At 42.3% G+C, this 15,742-nt stretch overlaps 1 protein-coding gene across 4 annotated transcripts in view; it reads right to left on the bottom strand.

Annotated features, from left to right (window-relative positions):
* Positions 1-15,742, bottom strand: part of GBF1 (golgi brefeldin A resistant guanine nucleotide exchange factor 1) — a 102,508-nt gene that overhangs the window by 8,879 nt on the left and 77,887 nt on the right. For all 4 annotated transcript variants that reach the window (XM_080598185.1, XM_080598186.1, XM_080598187.1 and 1 more), the window contains 16 exons: positions 15,536-15,634; positions 14,924-15,118; positions 14,317-14,503; positions 13,144-13,284; positions 12,515-12,603; positions 9,674-9,876; positions 9,093-9,216; positions 8,686-8,811; positions 7,995-8,077; positions 6,154-6,390; positions 5,147-5,240; positions 3,337-3,513; positions 2,769-2,833; positions 2,524-2,647; positions 1,843-1,914; positions 346-440 (listed from right to left, as the gene is read on the bottom strand). In XM_080598185.1, the coding sequence (XP_080454311.1) occupies positions 346-440; positions 1,843-1,914; positions 2,524-2,647; positions 2,769-2,833; positions 3,337-3,513; positions 5,147-5,240; positions 6,154-6,390; positions 7,995-8,077; positions 8,686-8,811; positions 9,093-9,216; positions 9,674-9,876; positions 12,515-12,603; positions 13,144-13,284; positions 14,317-14,503; positions 14,924-15,118; positions 15,536-15,634 (2,111 nt within the window). The remainder of the gene's footprint in view (positions 1-345; positions 441-1,842; positions 1,915-2,523; positions 2,648-2,768; positions 2,834-3,336; positions 3,514-5,146; positions 5,241-6,153; positions 6,391-7,994; positions 8,078-8,685; positions 8,812-9,092; positions 9,217-9,673; positions 9,877-12,514; positions 12,604-13,143; positions 13,285-14,316; positions 14,504-14,923; positions 15,119-15,535; positions 15,635-15,742) is intronic.

Genomic DNA, 15,742 nt, shown 5'->3' with positions numbered 1-15,742 from the left:
AATGAAAAGCTCCAGCAGAGAGATATAAGAACAAGCACAGAGAAACAACAAAGCTGTGAAGTTTCTTATTTACTTCATTACTCTCAAAGCAATCAGGTGGGAGAATTCTCCCTCCAGAGTTCAGTTTATGTTCTCCATATCTCAGGATATCAAGCAGTAATTCATGGGTGAATAGTACCTACGTTTGCATATGCTAGGATAGAATTGCTAAGCCCTGAAATTACAGCCACATGCTGCTTCAGTTGGCAAATCAAGCACATAAGGAACTCATTCCCTAGACCCAGGCAGCAGCTGCAGTAAAGCAGGGACATTTACAGTGAATCTGAATGTATTTCAAGGTCATACCTATTCTCTAGCACAATTCTCAGAAGCATCTCCAAGCAGAAGGCAGCATCCTCTTCGTCGTATGTCTCCTCATCAGGAGTCACAGAGATTAGAGCCTAGAAAAGCCAAGAAACATTTGTGACTCGCAGCTCCTCAAAACAGGAGGACCAGTGAGGACTAACAGAATGCTTCAAGTCTGGACAAAACAGCACTCCAGTATCTGGGGAGGTCATGCACAGCCCATCAAAAATGCATTGGAGGTCAGGGGTCAAGCTAAGTATATGGGAAATCCTATTTTATTAGGCAAGATGTAATATGAATTTAAAGAATGTTAAATTCTGACAAAGTCTCCCAGATGGGGAAGAATTCTGAAAGCCAGCAGCTTCTTGCTAAGTGTATGTGAAGCACAGAAAAGGTAGACATATGCAGGAATGACTACAAATACTGGAGGTGTTCCTCTCAAGCCACCAACTTGCCTACAAAGGGAGAATTCCTGACATAATAAAAGTAAGAACAAAATGTTCTGAGATGGCACATGAAAACTCAGCCACTACTTCCCCACGTGGGCCAGCAACATACTGGTCTTTGTGCAATCCAAGCAAGAAGTTCCACTTAAGCTGTTTTAAGTACCGTTCTTTGGGTTTTACTTGTTTGTCATTTTTATTTTGAAACTCAATACCTATTCTCTGAACCTCTGAAGAAAGCCTTGATAAATAAATCTTTCCTCTGTTTTAGGACCAGTCCCAGTAGTGTCATGGATCCTATTGATGAAGCTAGTGAACTGCCATCACAGCAGCCTGCAGAAGACACTTGCACATTAAGGAGCCATAGAATCAGGGAGCACACACTGCTAGCCTGCACAGCACCGCTGCAGGGCTTGCACTGTGCTATTTGCTGTTGGAAGTGGTTTCTCTGCTACACATCAAAAGGCTTCCAGTGAGCAGCTGGCACATTTGTTCCACACCCTGGAGTGGTCTCAAACTCCACAACAACCTGAGGAGTTACTACCAGTTACTACCATCCTCGCCCAGGGAGATGAGCTTGTCCAGCCCAAAGGCTAGTGAGCCCAGCCTTGTTACATCTCCCACCACAGCCAGGTTTCACTCTACCTAAGGGCACACAGTCAAGTATTTCTGATCAACTCTTGTCTCTAAACTGGAATTTTACAATGTTCTCATTAAGCACACGGCACACCAGAAAAGGTGTGAAAAAGCACAGTCTACAGTTTCAGTTCCTACATAGAGCTACAAATACTTTCAAACACTTCCCGTAATCTTCTAAAGGCTTTCAAAATGCATTCCACAATTTAATGTCTCCCTCTGCTGCTAAAGAAATTGTGTCTGCCTGCACAGAAGTTACACGTAAAAACCAAACTAATGGCTGGTTTCATATCCAAAATAGGCTCAAGACATCCTCTGAGGACAGAGGAGCTACGTGAGTACAGAGCACACATCCATGATCGCTCACAGCATACTTGCTCCACCACCAGTCCAGTCCTTTGCCCAGTATCTTTCTCACCTTCATCAGCTCCTGGAGGGATTCAAGTTGGAGGAATTTGCTTTCTGTGATCAACTTCTCAGGATCACATTGCTGCAAAAGATAGAAAAGAGGATGGTAAGTCTAGACAACGTGGAAGACATACAAACAGATCCTCCAAAACCACAACTTGCTCCCACAATAGGTATTGAGAGTGACTTCAACACAATTACCTGAAGGAAAACTGCTGCCAGCTAGCTCACTACTTGAACAGCAATTACCCTAACAGACCTGATCTGTGCTAGACATATTTTAACACATAACTCTTTGCCTCTTAAAAAGAAGCCTCTGCCTACAGATTGATCAACCCCCCAACTCAGATTTTGTTGGCAACATGTGCTTTCAGACTGTCTTGGAAAAGATTAGTTATTTGAGAGTTTATACATTTGTACTTAATTATCAGATTAAGACGCCAAGGGCAGATCCCAGTTCCTTGTGTGAAACTGTTCCTATTTTCATGCTAGCACGTTTGTACAGCACAGCACATAAGACCCTTTAGCTGGCAATACAATTACACTCCTCTGTAGTTTCTTGTAATTTCCAAGTCCTCTGGAACCTGCCATATTGCCCAGAAGCATGCATATTTAATGTTTCTGTTGCCTGTTATCCACACAGCATTGTCACCACAAACAAAAGCTCGTTCTTTTATAGCCTGTACATTACCTTTATGCATTCAAGAGCTGCTCGTTTTGCCTCCTGTGTCTCCGTTGATGGCCCTCTCATACCAGATTGCTCTGTCCCACTAAGGGTGAGCCAACTAACAAAACTCAGCACTGTAGATTCACCACTGCAAATTGGAAGACACCAGCATCAGTGAGAAAACAAAACAAAAAATCATGCAGTATTATTCCTCCAGCATTGAGGGAGAAAACAAAAAGACGACTGCCTGAGCTACCTGCACCACTCACCGGTTAGATGGTGTCTCCTCACGTTGCAGATAGATTTTGCCATTGGGATCCACAAAATCTTCGACCTGGAAGACAGGCCAAAAGATGTATACATTCAGTCGTCTACTTCTTTGTAGCCTGTTTTTGTTACCCCTGTAATGTTTCACTTGATGACGTAACACCACACTCACCATCCTCAGCCAACTCACCACACTCAAACAGCCTCAGCTCTTCAACCCCTACCTGTACAATGACTTGTCTCCCCCATCTGGCAACGCAAATGCTGTACTTGAATACTTCATGCCTACAGTGCGTCCCCTCTTCCATACAACATTCAAAATTTGGTCAAGTAAAACAAATACTGGAATTTCTCAAATACCACAAAAGATAAAATTAGAAAAAATGAAACACTGTGAAACAAGCTGGAGCCTGCATGTAACTTGAACATTACACGATTTGAAGGCTCAGCACACGCTTTACCAAACCCAGGCCTTTGCAAGAGAGATTTCCTCCTCTCTGAACTGGTTCTATGAAAAGCCAGCTTCCCACTCCCTGGGTCTTCAATTACCCACGAGCTGGCTATTATTACCTCCACCATGGCCTTGGGCAGCAGTTCTGCTCGGAAAAGCTGAAGCATGGCCTCCATGATGTTTTTCCAGCCCTCCCGCAGAATGTCACCGTGGCGATGGGCCAAATGAAACACAGTCTTTGCTGCAATATGGGCCTTGGGATTACTTCCAAAAACAGTCGGCAGGTTCTCAATAGACTGCAGGAAAGAAGAGGGGGTGGTAGTCGGCAAGAGATGTTTCTTTTTCAACAGAAATTAGGGCAGACTGTTCAGATTTGGCTACAGAAAAGACAACAATTCTTTGTACAGGGCTGTGGATAACTAACTCCTCAGCTTACATTTGCTTTGCACAAAAACAAAGACAAGGTGGCTTACCTGACACAAGCTGAATCACAGGGGCACCCAGACACAAGCTCTTCAAGAACAGCAATGATACTGAGCATTTTGAAAGCGCTTGCTGAAAACTCACTAACTTTAATTTATTGGGCTATAGGAGCTCATTCCAGGATCAAAGCCTTCTACAAAAATTATCATCACTCCCCTGGAGGCAATCGTTATCATTAGAGGTGCAAACTATGGCCAAAACTGCTACTGACTTACAAAGTTACTCTTACCACTAGTTACTGCCAAGTTAATCCCCTCCATATTCCTTTCTATTCCTCTTCTTTCAACCAAACATGCATAGTAATTGCGGTGCTCAGAGAGGATACCTGATCACCAGGGCGATCTGTCCCAGGAAGGACTAGCAGCTAAGTGACACTTTGCTGTTCTTCTCTTGCTTTCTAATGGTTGCTTTTTGTTTTGTCTCCTCAACCCCTGAAGACGGCCCCTCCTTTTCCCCTTCCACCAGACTCTCAAATATTTGTTCAGTTGTCATATTCCACTACTGTCTCCAAGCCCTACAGGAATTTAGGGCAGCAGAAAGTAATTGGTGTAGTTGGAATCTAGCCAAAGATAAGAACTCCCAGCTCTCTTCAAATCCAGAATTCCCTGATTCTACAACATCACCAAAAGACATACTTTCTTAATTTACACAGACCCAGGACTGCTCTAGATTCCAGTCTCCCAACTAGATGGGATGCAGCTGGCAATAGCTGGTGCCTCTGAAGGCCTGGTGTAGTTGCTTCTACTGTACGAATCTGCGTCAAACAGTTGTTTAATGGCAGACATTCCTCTGCTTGTGTTATCTGTTGGTAGTCTCAAGGTTTGGTATGCTTGGAGAGGATTAAGTATTGCATCTCTACTGTTGTGAGCTGCAGAGGAAGGGGGGATCTAAAGCAACCCCATTGCTCAGGCTTTTTTTTTTTTGTCTTCTAATCGTCAGTCTAGTACTCTCACTGCTACCAACGCCAAGATGCAAGGGATATAAAACAGCCAGGCCAGACAACACAATTTCCCAATAAAAAGAATGTATGATTTTAGAACAGCCTAATTCCATTAACTGAACTAATTTGTAGGACTGTTCTTTTTCAGATATCCCTTTAAGGGATTTCAAAGATCACTTGTCTTGGTCATTTTAGACCCATGCTTTCTGTCTTGAGTGATCTTCTTCCAGACCCTGCCTTTATTTTTATTTTTTTTGTGGTGTGTGTGGTGGTGGTGGTGGTGATTTTGCAGTTCTACTCTGCTCACTGTGGATCTTGCACAGGTTCTCAGAACAATGCTGTGGGTTTCTTTGCAAGTTCTGACCTTAGAAAAGAATTGCTGTCATCTTCTTAGCACAAAGCATGGTTCCCACACACTATCTATCAAAAAACAGTCTGAAGCCTGTTGAGGAAGAGAGCTCCAATATACTAAAAGCCATACTTCTTTCCCCTCCTTGCAAACTTACCTCGCTGCTGAGGGCTGTAAACTTGCAGAGAGAAATTATGAGATTGTCAAAAACATCACTAAGGCCATAGTGAGCAGAAATCATTGCACATTTCCTGGAGGAAGAAGAAGAAAAAAGAAGAGAATGTAATAGCTTGGCAGAGAGAAGTCTCTCTACAGGACAGCAAATCAGATAGCCTCTTTGTCGATGTTTTAGACCCTCCTCTCCACACACTCATAATATAAATGTATAAAGTCTACTCATGTATAAAATCTACTCTTAACCATCAGATAATCACAATCATCCTCAGATCCTGGAATCCTGATATTTGTCTGTGATATGCAAGGATCACTTTCAAGAAGAAAGTCCAAACAGACGTACCAGCTGCAGCTGAGCCAATACACCTAATTTCATGTCTTGACATAAAAAGTTGCTGACATTTGCAGTAGTGTTGAAGGTTTAGTTTCCAAGAGATCATGGCTACAGTAGCATATTAACAGAGCTTTAAAGCTGCACTTAAGGCATGGTTTGGTCTGAATGCAAGCACCATCGCAGATCATTACAAAACAGTTTCTCACAGATAGCAAGATTTTAAAATACTGATCATCTGGGAAATTAAAAAGATACAAAAGAAGAAAAGAGGAAAAAAAAAAGGTTCCCCATCTTATCCAGCCATGGCTATGGCCTCATACGCAGGTTTTACCAATATACAAGGATTTTGTCAGCATCACGGTGCAAAGTAGGAGTGATATTTTCTGCTCACTTCTAAGCACTGGAATTTAAAAATACATACCCCAAAGCACTTTGATTTATTGTAACACAGCAGTCAAACCAAACAGTGAGTGGCACCAAGAAAGGTAGAGATGGGATGAATCAATACAAATGCTAGAAAACTACAAGAATGTAGGTCACAATAAAAAGCTCTTCAATTGCTTGTAACAGATGGTATTCACTGTGACCTGCCTAGCAGGCAGATGTGAGGCAATGGTCGCACTAACTGTTCTGGGTTTCATGAATGCAAGAGTTACCTGAAACCAGAGATAGCCTTCTGGATGATTGTTTCTTCTAAGCTCTTGTCAAAAACATAAGAAAGTGCTGCAATGGTTGGCCCCCATGTCATGGTAAAGAGATCATGATCATAGCTTCCAGGAGGCACATGGAGAAATATTCCCTCATCAGTGGCACCACGATGTAGCAGGACATTCCAGATATAGTTTTCCTTCACCAGGCCCGTCTGTTCTTCTGGCATCACTATCTCATCATTTCTACAAGGAAGGCAGGCAGAAAGGTTGAATTTTTAATTCTGAGCCAAACCTAACATTTACACAGTGCCTTTTGCTACATGGTCCCAAAGCTAAGTGATACCTACTCTGAAGTGATTTTGCCAGCTCCTGAAACATTCTATTTTCTGAGACCTGCCTGCTTCCCTTGCCCCTCTCTCCAATACCTTTGATATAAAGTGCAGTGTCTCCCAGGAGCACTTAGTAACTACTGTGTAAGGACACTACTGAACCAGCAGCTACCTAATACTACAGGTGGAAAATACAATATATACTAGAGTTAAATGATGGAAAACTTTGGACAGCACACTAGCACAGCTTCACCCCCACCCCCTTAGAGCACTCAGCACATCTCATTATTATCAGATAAAAAACTGTTATACCATTGCAGTCAAGAATAAGCACAAGTATCTATGTATAAGAATAATGCAAATATTCAAATGTATTATTATGTACAGATTACAGCCTGTTCCCCGCCCCCTGATAATAAATACAAAGAAAACAAACTGTCCCCCAGCCTCAGCTATGACACTGTGGCAATCTCTTTGAGATGGAGCAATTCTGAAATGAGGTATCAATTGTTTTAGCCATCAAACATACTGAAAAAGTTAAAGTATCCGGTGAAGGGAGGATAGATAGGAATAGACTGGAAGAGAGGCACTACATCAATGAAAGATAAGAAGAAAATTCTCAGGGTACTACTAAAAAGACATTAAGAACACCCTCGGGGAGACACTAATCAAAACTAGAGCTCTATTTGAAAGCTTGAGTCATGTCTCGAAGAATATCTAGATATTCAGTACAGGCAGCATTCCCACCTTCCTGAAGTGGGCTCAAAAGGGAAGTCAAGCACACTGCCCTGCTTCCAGCATGAGCCACTGCCTACAACTGCAGACTGAAACCAGCTGAGATTCAGAGTCACATCTTGTCTCCTCAGAAACGTAATCCTCTCAGCTTCAAGTCGGCAGTGTCTGGATTTACTGATAAGGCAGATTTCTGAGCTACTGCTGAAACTCCCCACCCACAGCTAGTCCACGCCCAAAAGGGCCTCGGCCACCAAAAGTTCTCCCCGATTACTGGGAGAGTGCCAAAAACTTCTGGGGTGGCAGAAGAGATTGGGTGCACACAGCAACTTCATATGAAAACCTCAAAAGCTTTTGAAATGAAATATTAAACTGAGACCTGAATATGTTATGTCATAGCAACAATACTGTCCTTGGGATGAATTGCTAGCTCTGGCACTGCATAAAAAGTTCTGAAGAATCCTAAAGGCCTGGCCGGGAGGACAGAGGCTTCTTAGATAAAGCATTTCACTTGTGCTCAGACATTCTTTTCCATATTGGTATAAGATGTATTTTTTTAACATTAGCTAAAGCTCTGTGGATTAAAATACCATGGCAGGAATCCAAAGATACAAATCCACTGCAATTACTATGACAGGCTTGTTACTCCAGCCCCATATGGAGCTGGAAGGTGGTTTGAAGCAAACATCATCAGTGAGCCTCCTTTCAGAGCTCTCTGGAGTTCTCACAGACCAAACAACTCTAGTTTGCTCTCTGCATACAAGGAGATGACAGGTTGATTCTTACTTGATGGCATGGTACATGTCTTCCAATATGTCCTGTTCAAAGTCTTTGCCTCCATTCACACCTTTCAGGTTCTTCCGAAACTCCTGTGGTGAAAAAAAGTAACACCAATATAACTCTCCTAGTATCTCCACCTTGAACTGCTTGGCTGCATTCAGTTCTCCACTTGCTTTCCATGGGATCAGTAGCAGATTTGGCCGTGCTCTTCAACATGCAGCCTCAAAGTTCAAAGACAAAATGCTATTCTTAGTGGCACTGAAGTGTGCACCAGCCCATCCCATCTCTATTCTTTCAGTGTGAGCACACAGAACACATGCTTAGCTGAGGCTGGACATCAGAATGACAGGTCTGTACCAGTGCACTGACACTCAAAGGACTTGACCTCTCTCAAAGCCCCCAGCAGTTCAACAATCTTCTCATTCTTACCTATGTCTTAGGATACAGTATGTTAAAATAAAGAGGCACCTTGACTAAATTGGCATGTTGTCTGCTAAGCTTAGCATTTCTTCAGACTGTCCTTCACCCCCAGCCTTCCTCTCCAACTGTACTCAACCTCAGTGCTGCACACCAGCTTATAGCATATGAGTCATGAATGCCAGGAAAAAAAAAAAAAAGAGAATGCCATTGAGATAAAACAGATACTGCATAGCTATCAAAATAAGAGAAGTCAGGTGCCTACACTGCCAATACCCACCTCCAGAGTCATTGGGACGTTCTGCTTGCGGACATTATGGTTGTGCTGGTCAGTGTTCAGCATAATAACTGCATAGGCCAGGGCAAAGCAGGCATCACTATTAGCAAATGGGGACCCATTCGATTTCTGAAAGGCAAATATATACACAAATCAGTCCTACATTAACAAGGATGTATCAGTGACCAAGAGAACCGTCTTCCCACCCACAGTACTGAATCATCTCCGGACCAAACAAAAAACCCGAGGCTCTGGCTCTAGCTTCCAAAAAGCACCCTGGAAATCTACATGCCACTGCTATCTCCTACAAAACAACAGCTGCTGCCTGCAGGACACAGTAAGCTTCTACAGGCAGTTTGATCTGTCATGTCCAACACGGTGTTTGAGCTTTCTGCCCACCAAGTACACACCCTCCAATGTTCTGTGAATGCTTCCAACAGTCTCTGGATTACGGGTGCCTCTCCTGGTAACCTGAAGGCCTCTAGATAAAGTCGTAAAGCTTCATCCAGCCTTAAACCCTGGAAGCTGAAAGTCCTGCAAGAAGAATGAATTGCAATGAGAAATAAACACGATGGAAAAGGTAGGATAAGCTTACTGACTACAGTCCTGTTTGGTTCAGCATTGGAATGCCAGATATCACAGAGAACAAACAGTAAAGAGGGAAGGGTGAGGAACAAAGAAAAAGACCATGAATATGCAAAACAACAAAGAACCACTGATAATTATACAAGTTATTAATTACATAATTATCTCTGCAGTCTTCACAGAGACTGGCCCCTACTGAAAGAAGTTTGGGTATCACGCTATCATATTCATCTAAGGTGCTATCCATTTGCAAGAGATGCATAGAATCATTCTATGATTAAGGCATACTGATGCACAGAGAGCCAAGTGATACAGATCCCAACTACTGTTGCACTGCATTTTAATTTATCATTGAACTCTCAGCTTTCACCCCTTTGTGATTAGAGGGATATGGAAAGACACTCACCCAACAAAGCTTTCCAGCAAGTCTATGTTCTTACGGTCACTCACAAATTCCCCAATCATCTTCTTGTCCAGGCGAGGGTTTTCCCGTAGCCACCTGGCCACCTCATTGTTGTCAATGGGGGTGGCAAGAAGGTTCTTCTCTTGCAGAAACTGTATTCCTTTCTTTGGCTTTTGGTTGAACTGCTCTGTGCCAGTTATCAGGAGCTGAAGACAACATTCTCATAATTACAAACTGGAAGTGCATTATTTCTTATTTTAAAATGTTCTTACATTTGAATCAAAAGCAAATAGATTAACCTTAGCATGATAAAGTTTACTGTACCATGTGAGTAGTAAAGGCTAACCAAGGCCAGAAAACCTGTATTCATCACAAGAATTCAGTATCAAGTCATACTGAATGGAGCACGCATGAGCTGCCATCTTTGAAAAGCTTTAAGTTTCACTGAGCAATTAGCTCTGCTACTCCAAATGCCTCAACAGAGCAGAGGAAAGGTCTTTGATGAGCCCCAAGCATGTTGAAAAGATCAGCTCTACCCAGCTACAATGGCATTACTACTCCGTGTCCTTGTCTGTCTCCTTTGGCTCCAGGCTCTTGTATTCTACCTCACTGTGTGACATGCAGCAAGATTCCTCAGCTTTTATGCAGCTGCTGAAAGAAGTGCTGCAAAAGCCTAAGAACTAGACAACACCCTGCAAGTGAGACATGCTCCTGAGAACATCTGGTGCTCCAGCATGGCTAGGCAGAGAAGATGAAATGTGGGCAGAGAAGAACAGGTGCATTTTTGGTTTTGAAGGGAAGTCAACTACTCTTACCTGCCTGATTCTTATTTTAAGACACTAGATAGTACCACAGTCTGTGTAATAAAAAACCTGGCTGAGAAAGGGTTAACCGAAGATTCTGTTGGTGTTCAAAAAAACCAAAAGCACAAACAACTGTATGAACTTTACTAAGCGCCAGAATAAATGTCAGTTCCCCATTAGCTCCTATCACGATCAAACTGCTAGTGATGACCTAGTGAACTAAATTCGTGACCATCATGACTACTAGCTCCCCTGGGTTCTCAGTAACCCAGAAGCAACCAGTCTTCTGTTTTCTGCTTCCCTGCAAACATACCTGCGTGAACATCCTCAAATTGCAGTGAAACACACAGATCCTGAAACAGCACAGAGAGCACAGGGACCCTGTGAGGGCGTAACAAAATAATACCCATGTGCTGCCCCAGTATGACAGGCCTGAGGGGACTGTATGACACTAGGAGCATTTTTGTACAGCAATAAATCCTGTAACACAACCCCGAGGGTATTCTATTGTTACATAGCACATAACAACAGAACATGTTTTATTTCTTAAGACCGTCTGAAAGGAAATTAGACTGCTGGCAGTTTACACTGCATTTATAATCATGTCAGTCCTATGCTTCTGAGCTTCTGGTCATTGCTTTTGGAAACATACAAGAAACCTTTCCATTCAATGCATGATTTGTTCTCTGCTTTTATTTAGCAGATTTTTTTTTCCTCCAGTACTTCACAGGTTAAAGGAAGCAGAACAAGCTGGTGCCATGTCAGCATCAACATTTCTGAAGTTGAATGTTTAGTGTGCTCTGTTGACATGCTCAGGATGAAATCATTACCAGATTTAGCATCAGGAAAGGATTTAGCATCTGGGCAAACTAACAGATTTACAAGTGTCCTTCTGCCCTCTGCTGTAGCGTAAGGCACTGTCCTTTTTCTAGAAGCACCTGGAACTTTCTTTAAAGAACTCCCAGCTACTGCTGGGACCAGCCGCTGGCAATGTTCTTGATTTCTTCTAACCTTGTTTTCCAATATAATAAAGCTGGAGTCTTAAGAGAGGCTTTTGGTTAGAACAATGAAAGCACTACACAAGCTCCTTCCTCAACAATAGACTTTCACACAAAATCCAACAGCTAGGCTGCATTGAAAGCTAGATGTAATGCAAAACAAAGGGTTACAAACGAAATAGTAACTGAATCAATATTAATTTCTTCAAAATTGGCTAACGCCAAAACTCAGTAGTTCCTCTGAAGACTGTGCTGACAAGCACTTCCCCTAACGCGCCTTGTGGCTCAGCATTACCCGACAGCAGCACTGCCCTGTAGGTAAAGAACCGAGCTCCTCAGTACTGCAGTAAACTTCCTAGAGAGAAATTGATGCCTTAAATTACATTCAGATCCAGAGGCTGTCAGAGTGGATCACAAAGCAAACTAGTATGCCAGCAGCAGGGGATCTGTTGTGCTTCCTTCAGTATTTTTGTTTAAATAAGTTAAGAAAACATGACCATCTCTGGTCAGAGATGTACAGAGTTAAGAGTGTAGCTTGGAATAATAAGGCTCAAACAAACATTGTGGCAAAATCATTCTTTGTCTAATCAAGACAATCTTTTCAGTCATTCTCACAACAAAGCAAACGCAGGAGTAAACGAATCAGCAAGCTAGAATGTCACTTCTATTACTGGCCTCTTGATATGGTCCCCATTGACAGGTTTGATAAGAGTAGGCAACCTGACCTTTTTGATGTAATTTGCTGATTATCCCCATAAATTAAAACTAGACCCAGCAACTTTCCCACCCTGAAGTCAGATGCACATAGCTTACAAATTGTGCCATAAAATTTCCCCAACACTTCTTGCATCTCAGTAACCAGAACAGATAATAATCAATGCTGTCCCTGAAGTATAGCAGGATTTTCAGTAATTGACTGTTTAATTCTTATCGGCAGAGACTGGAACTCAAGATTTCTGAGATATGACCAGTCATGCAAAGCCCCCATGAGATGGAAAACAAGGAGAACACTCGATCCATTTGCAGTATGTTCTCAATCATACCTTCTTTTTGTTCTTAATCTGCATAAGTTCCTGAGGGCTTGGAAGGATGCAAGAAAATCGAGTAGGCTTCTTGGGGACACTCTTCTCAGCTAGAAGGACAAATTGTCATTACAGTCAAGCCTATCCCCAGAGTACCACTCAGCCCACTATTGTGTCCCATCACAAGTTTCAGTCATGGAGTCTTGTTGAAATATGCTGCCCTACAAATGACAATCACACTCCTGCTATTCAGCTACTACGCATCTCCCACCCACATTTTCTGCAGCATAATTGCACAGCAGCTTCTTGTTCTGGACAATTTCATACATCCACAAGATTTAATTTTCTGGATGTTGTGGTTACTTATATTACTCAGAAAGAGCCCTTGACTACCTTAAAGCATCAGTACTGCAATGAATTTCACACACTTTGCCCCAAAGTGACCCAACAGATCTAACCCCCTCCCAGAAGAAAACTGTTAGTAGGCCTATAAAGCACAAATATAAAGCAAATATTCACCACATACTTCTTTCTAATTACGAACACATAATAGCTACAGCAGTCTATGGTATAGCAGAACCAGTAGGCAAATGTCAGGACTGTTCTCAATACATACACTCAGAGAATCAAGGTCCCCCAGAGACTATTACCTGTCTCGCTTCCTCCTTCCAGTTCCATGCAGCCTTGCTTCATCTGGTCAGCCATAAGGCACCCACTGGTGGGAGGACATGCCCCACCTGGCTCTGAGACCGCACTGGAGGATTTTCCCTCACTGAGCACTCTCTCATTATCTGTAGAAGTTAAAAAAAAAACACAAAAAGCCACACAAATACATAAGCCAAAGAAAAATCTTCCAATGAAGAAATAAGAAACTGACCAGTCTAAATTGAATATGTGTTTATTCAAGGGAGTTCCCTGCAGTAACTGTGATTCCTCAGTATCCTCAATATTTTGTCTACATTAATTCCACAGCATGCCCTCCTTCTGCTGTGACTGCCAGTCTTAACACGGCCTTTATATAAAGCTCCATGAGGTGCACGTTTTAATCTCTCTGAATTTTATTTCTGCCACATTGTTCACTCAAACAAGCAGACATGGAACAGGTGCCGGGGGATGGGGATTGTAGGTGCTAACTCAGGAACTTGATACTTCACTTCTCCACTCAATAGATGAAAGACAAATTAGTTTCATCACTATCACTATTGTTATAAACAGCGAAGTAGCAAATATGGCAGACATCCATCTCATCTCCACAGTAAGAACAAAGTAAGTACAAGAGCTGCTCTGCTCACTAATGCTCAAATAGATACAAATAAATCTAGGTCACAGAAGCTGCTGGCCAAAGAAAAAAACACTATTCTTATTCACAAGTACATATGAAGCAAAGACAAGCTTAGCAATTTCGTTGCCTCAGAGGAAAGATAAAGCATGTGCTGTTTTGGACAATAACCAACACAAGATTTAAATTACATGTTTTGTTTTCTGAAATTAACAAAAAAAGGGATTTTTTTTTTCTTAAGATTGTTAAGAGTTCCATTGTTAAGAGGTTTCTAAATCCTCTAACAGGTAAGATCTGGAAAGGGAAGAAGCGTAATGTCATTCTTGAACAGTGGACTCTCTCTCCTTGATATTCAGAACAGAAATGAGATCCGAGGCCCTGTTCTGATAGCAAGGTTATAAACACCAGTATGCAGTTATAAAACATGCAACAGGAAGACTGACAACACATTTATGGAGCTTAATACATGAATTACCAAAATGAGATCCACAGGTTTTGCACGAGATTAAGCTTAGTATCAAAATATCAAGAAATGGAATCTTACTATTGTTTGTTTCTTTGGTGCTGTTCATGGTTTCTGGGCTGCATTTGGCAACTTCCTTCTCTTGTTGATGTATGTTACTCAGCACTTTGGCCTGGCAATGTGCCTCTGTGCTATCTATCACCGTCAGCAATGCTTCCATAGACAGCAGATGGACTGTATACAGCTGTCCAGAAACCGGAAAGGCATTCTGGGAAACAAAACATGTAAGCATCAGACAACTTTCATGCCTCTCTCCCCATAATGGGGGGAAGATGTTCCCCTTTCAGTTTCATGAACCCTAAAGCATATAACAAAACACCCTAAAATTTCCACACAAAGCTTTCTAGCATATACTTAATGGCTTATTTGCTGTGTTATTATTAGTCTAGTGGTTATTCTTTGTTGCTCTGCTTCCAGATGTTAAATAGCATTCTTCATCTCTACAAACTACTCACCCCAAATCTTTAAACCACTCCCATTCTCAAGTTCTGCTTCTGCGCTTCACATGCTCTGACTTACAGACTTCCCCTTCTGCCTACCCCTGCTCTGTCCCCTCCAGGTCCCCCCAGCCCATGCAGAGGCCAGCAGCCCCAGCGAGGCGGCAGGACAAGCCCTGCGGGTTCAGCACCTTGGAGAGCAGCTTGGTGAGCTCCTCGAAGAGGTTGGCGCAGTAGTAGTCACAGTCGTAGTTGATGTAGAGCTCAGTCACGAAACTGGGAATCCTCCACAGCTGAACAATGGATTCCAAAGCCATCTCCTTCATTTCATACGGCATCTTTGGGTTTTCCACTGTGATTATTTCCATCAGTTTCTTGATGTACATCTGGCAGAAACACAGGGCAGCTCAGTTTAAGGAAAGAAAAAGGAAAGCAGGACAGTGAATAGCTTTGAGGACTACAGAAACAGATGCAAACTTCGTCTTCGCACATGATCTGACATATCCCATATCTAATGGTGACTCATTCTGAAGGTGTCTGTAAAAAGGTTTCAAACATTTTTATCATTTAATGCACCTGGATCTACCATTCTGAAAAACTGGTATGAAGGTGGGCGACTGCAGTGTACCAGTCTCAAAGACATTATTATACAACAAAAAACGTCCTAAATAGCCTACCCATAACCCACTGAGTCATTTATATAAAGGTAAATTGATATTCAGACTGCATCTGACTGCCTAGCTATACGCAGTTAATGAGCCCAAGGCACTATTACTATGCACCCAGTGATACTCAAAACTCACCTCCAGCTGGAATTTCAGATGCTCTCTCATGCTCTCAAAGAGAAGAAAGCACACCCTGAGGGAGGCTGCATACAGATTGAGCCGTTCAACGCTCAGTAGCTAAAGAAACAAAAAAATTCTTATGAATTACAAAGGCTAATCATTATGTGTCATGATTAACAGTACCCATGACTGTCTTGACATCCACACGTTGTTTCCCATAGCAAA

Source organism: Anser brachyrhynchus (assembly GCF_964034855.1).
Source record: "Anser brachyrhynchus genome assembly, chromosome: 6".
Classification (NCBI taxonomy): domain Eukaryota; kingdom Metazoa; phylum Chordata; class Aves; order Anseriformes; family Anatidae; genus Anser; species Anser brachyrhynchus.
The sequence above is the reverse complement of the archived record's forward strand: the minus strand, read 5'-3'. Positions and strand labels throughout refer to the sequence as shown.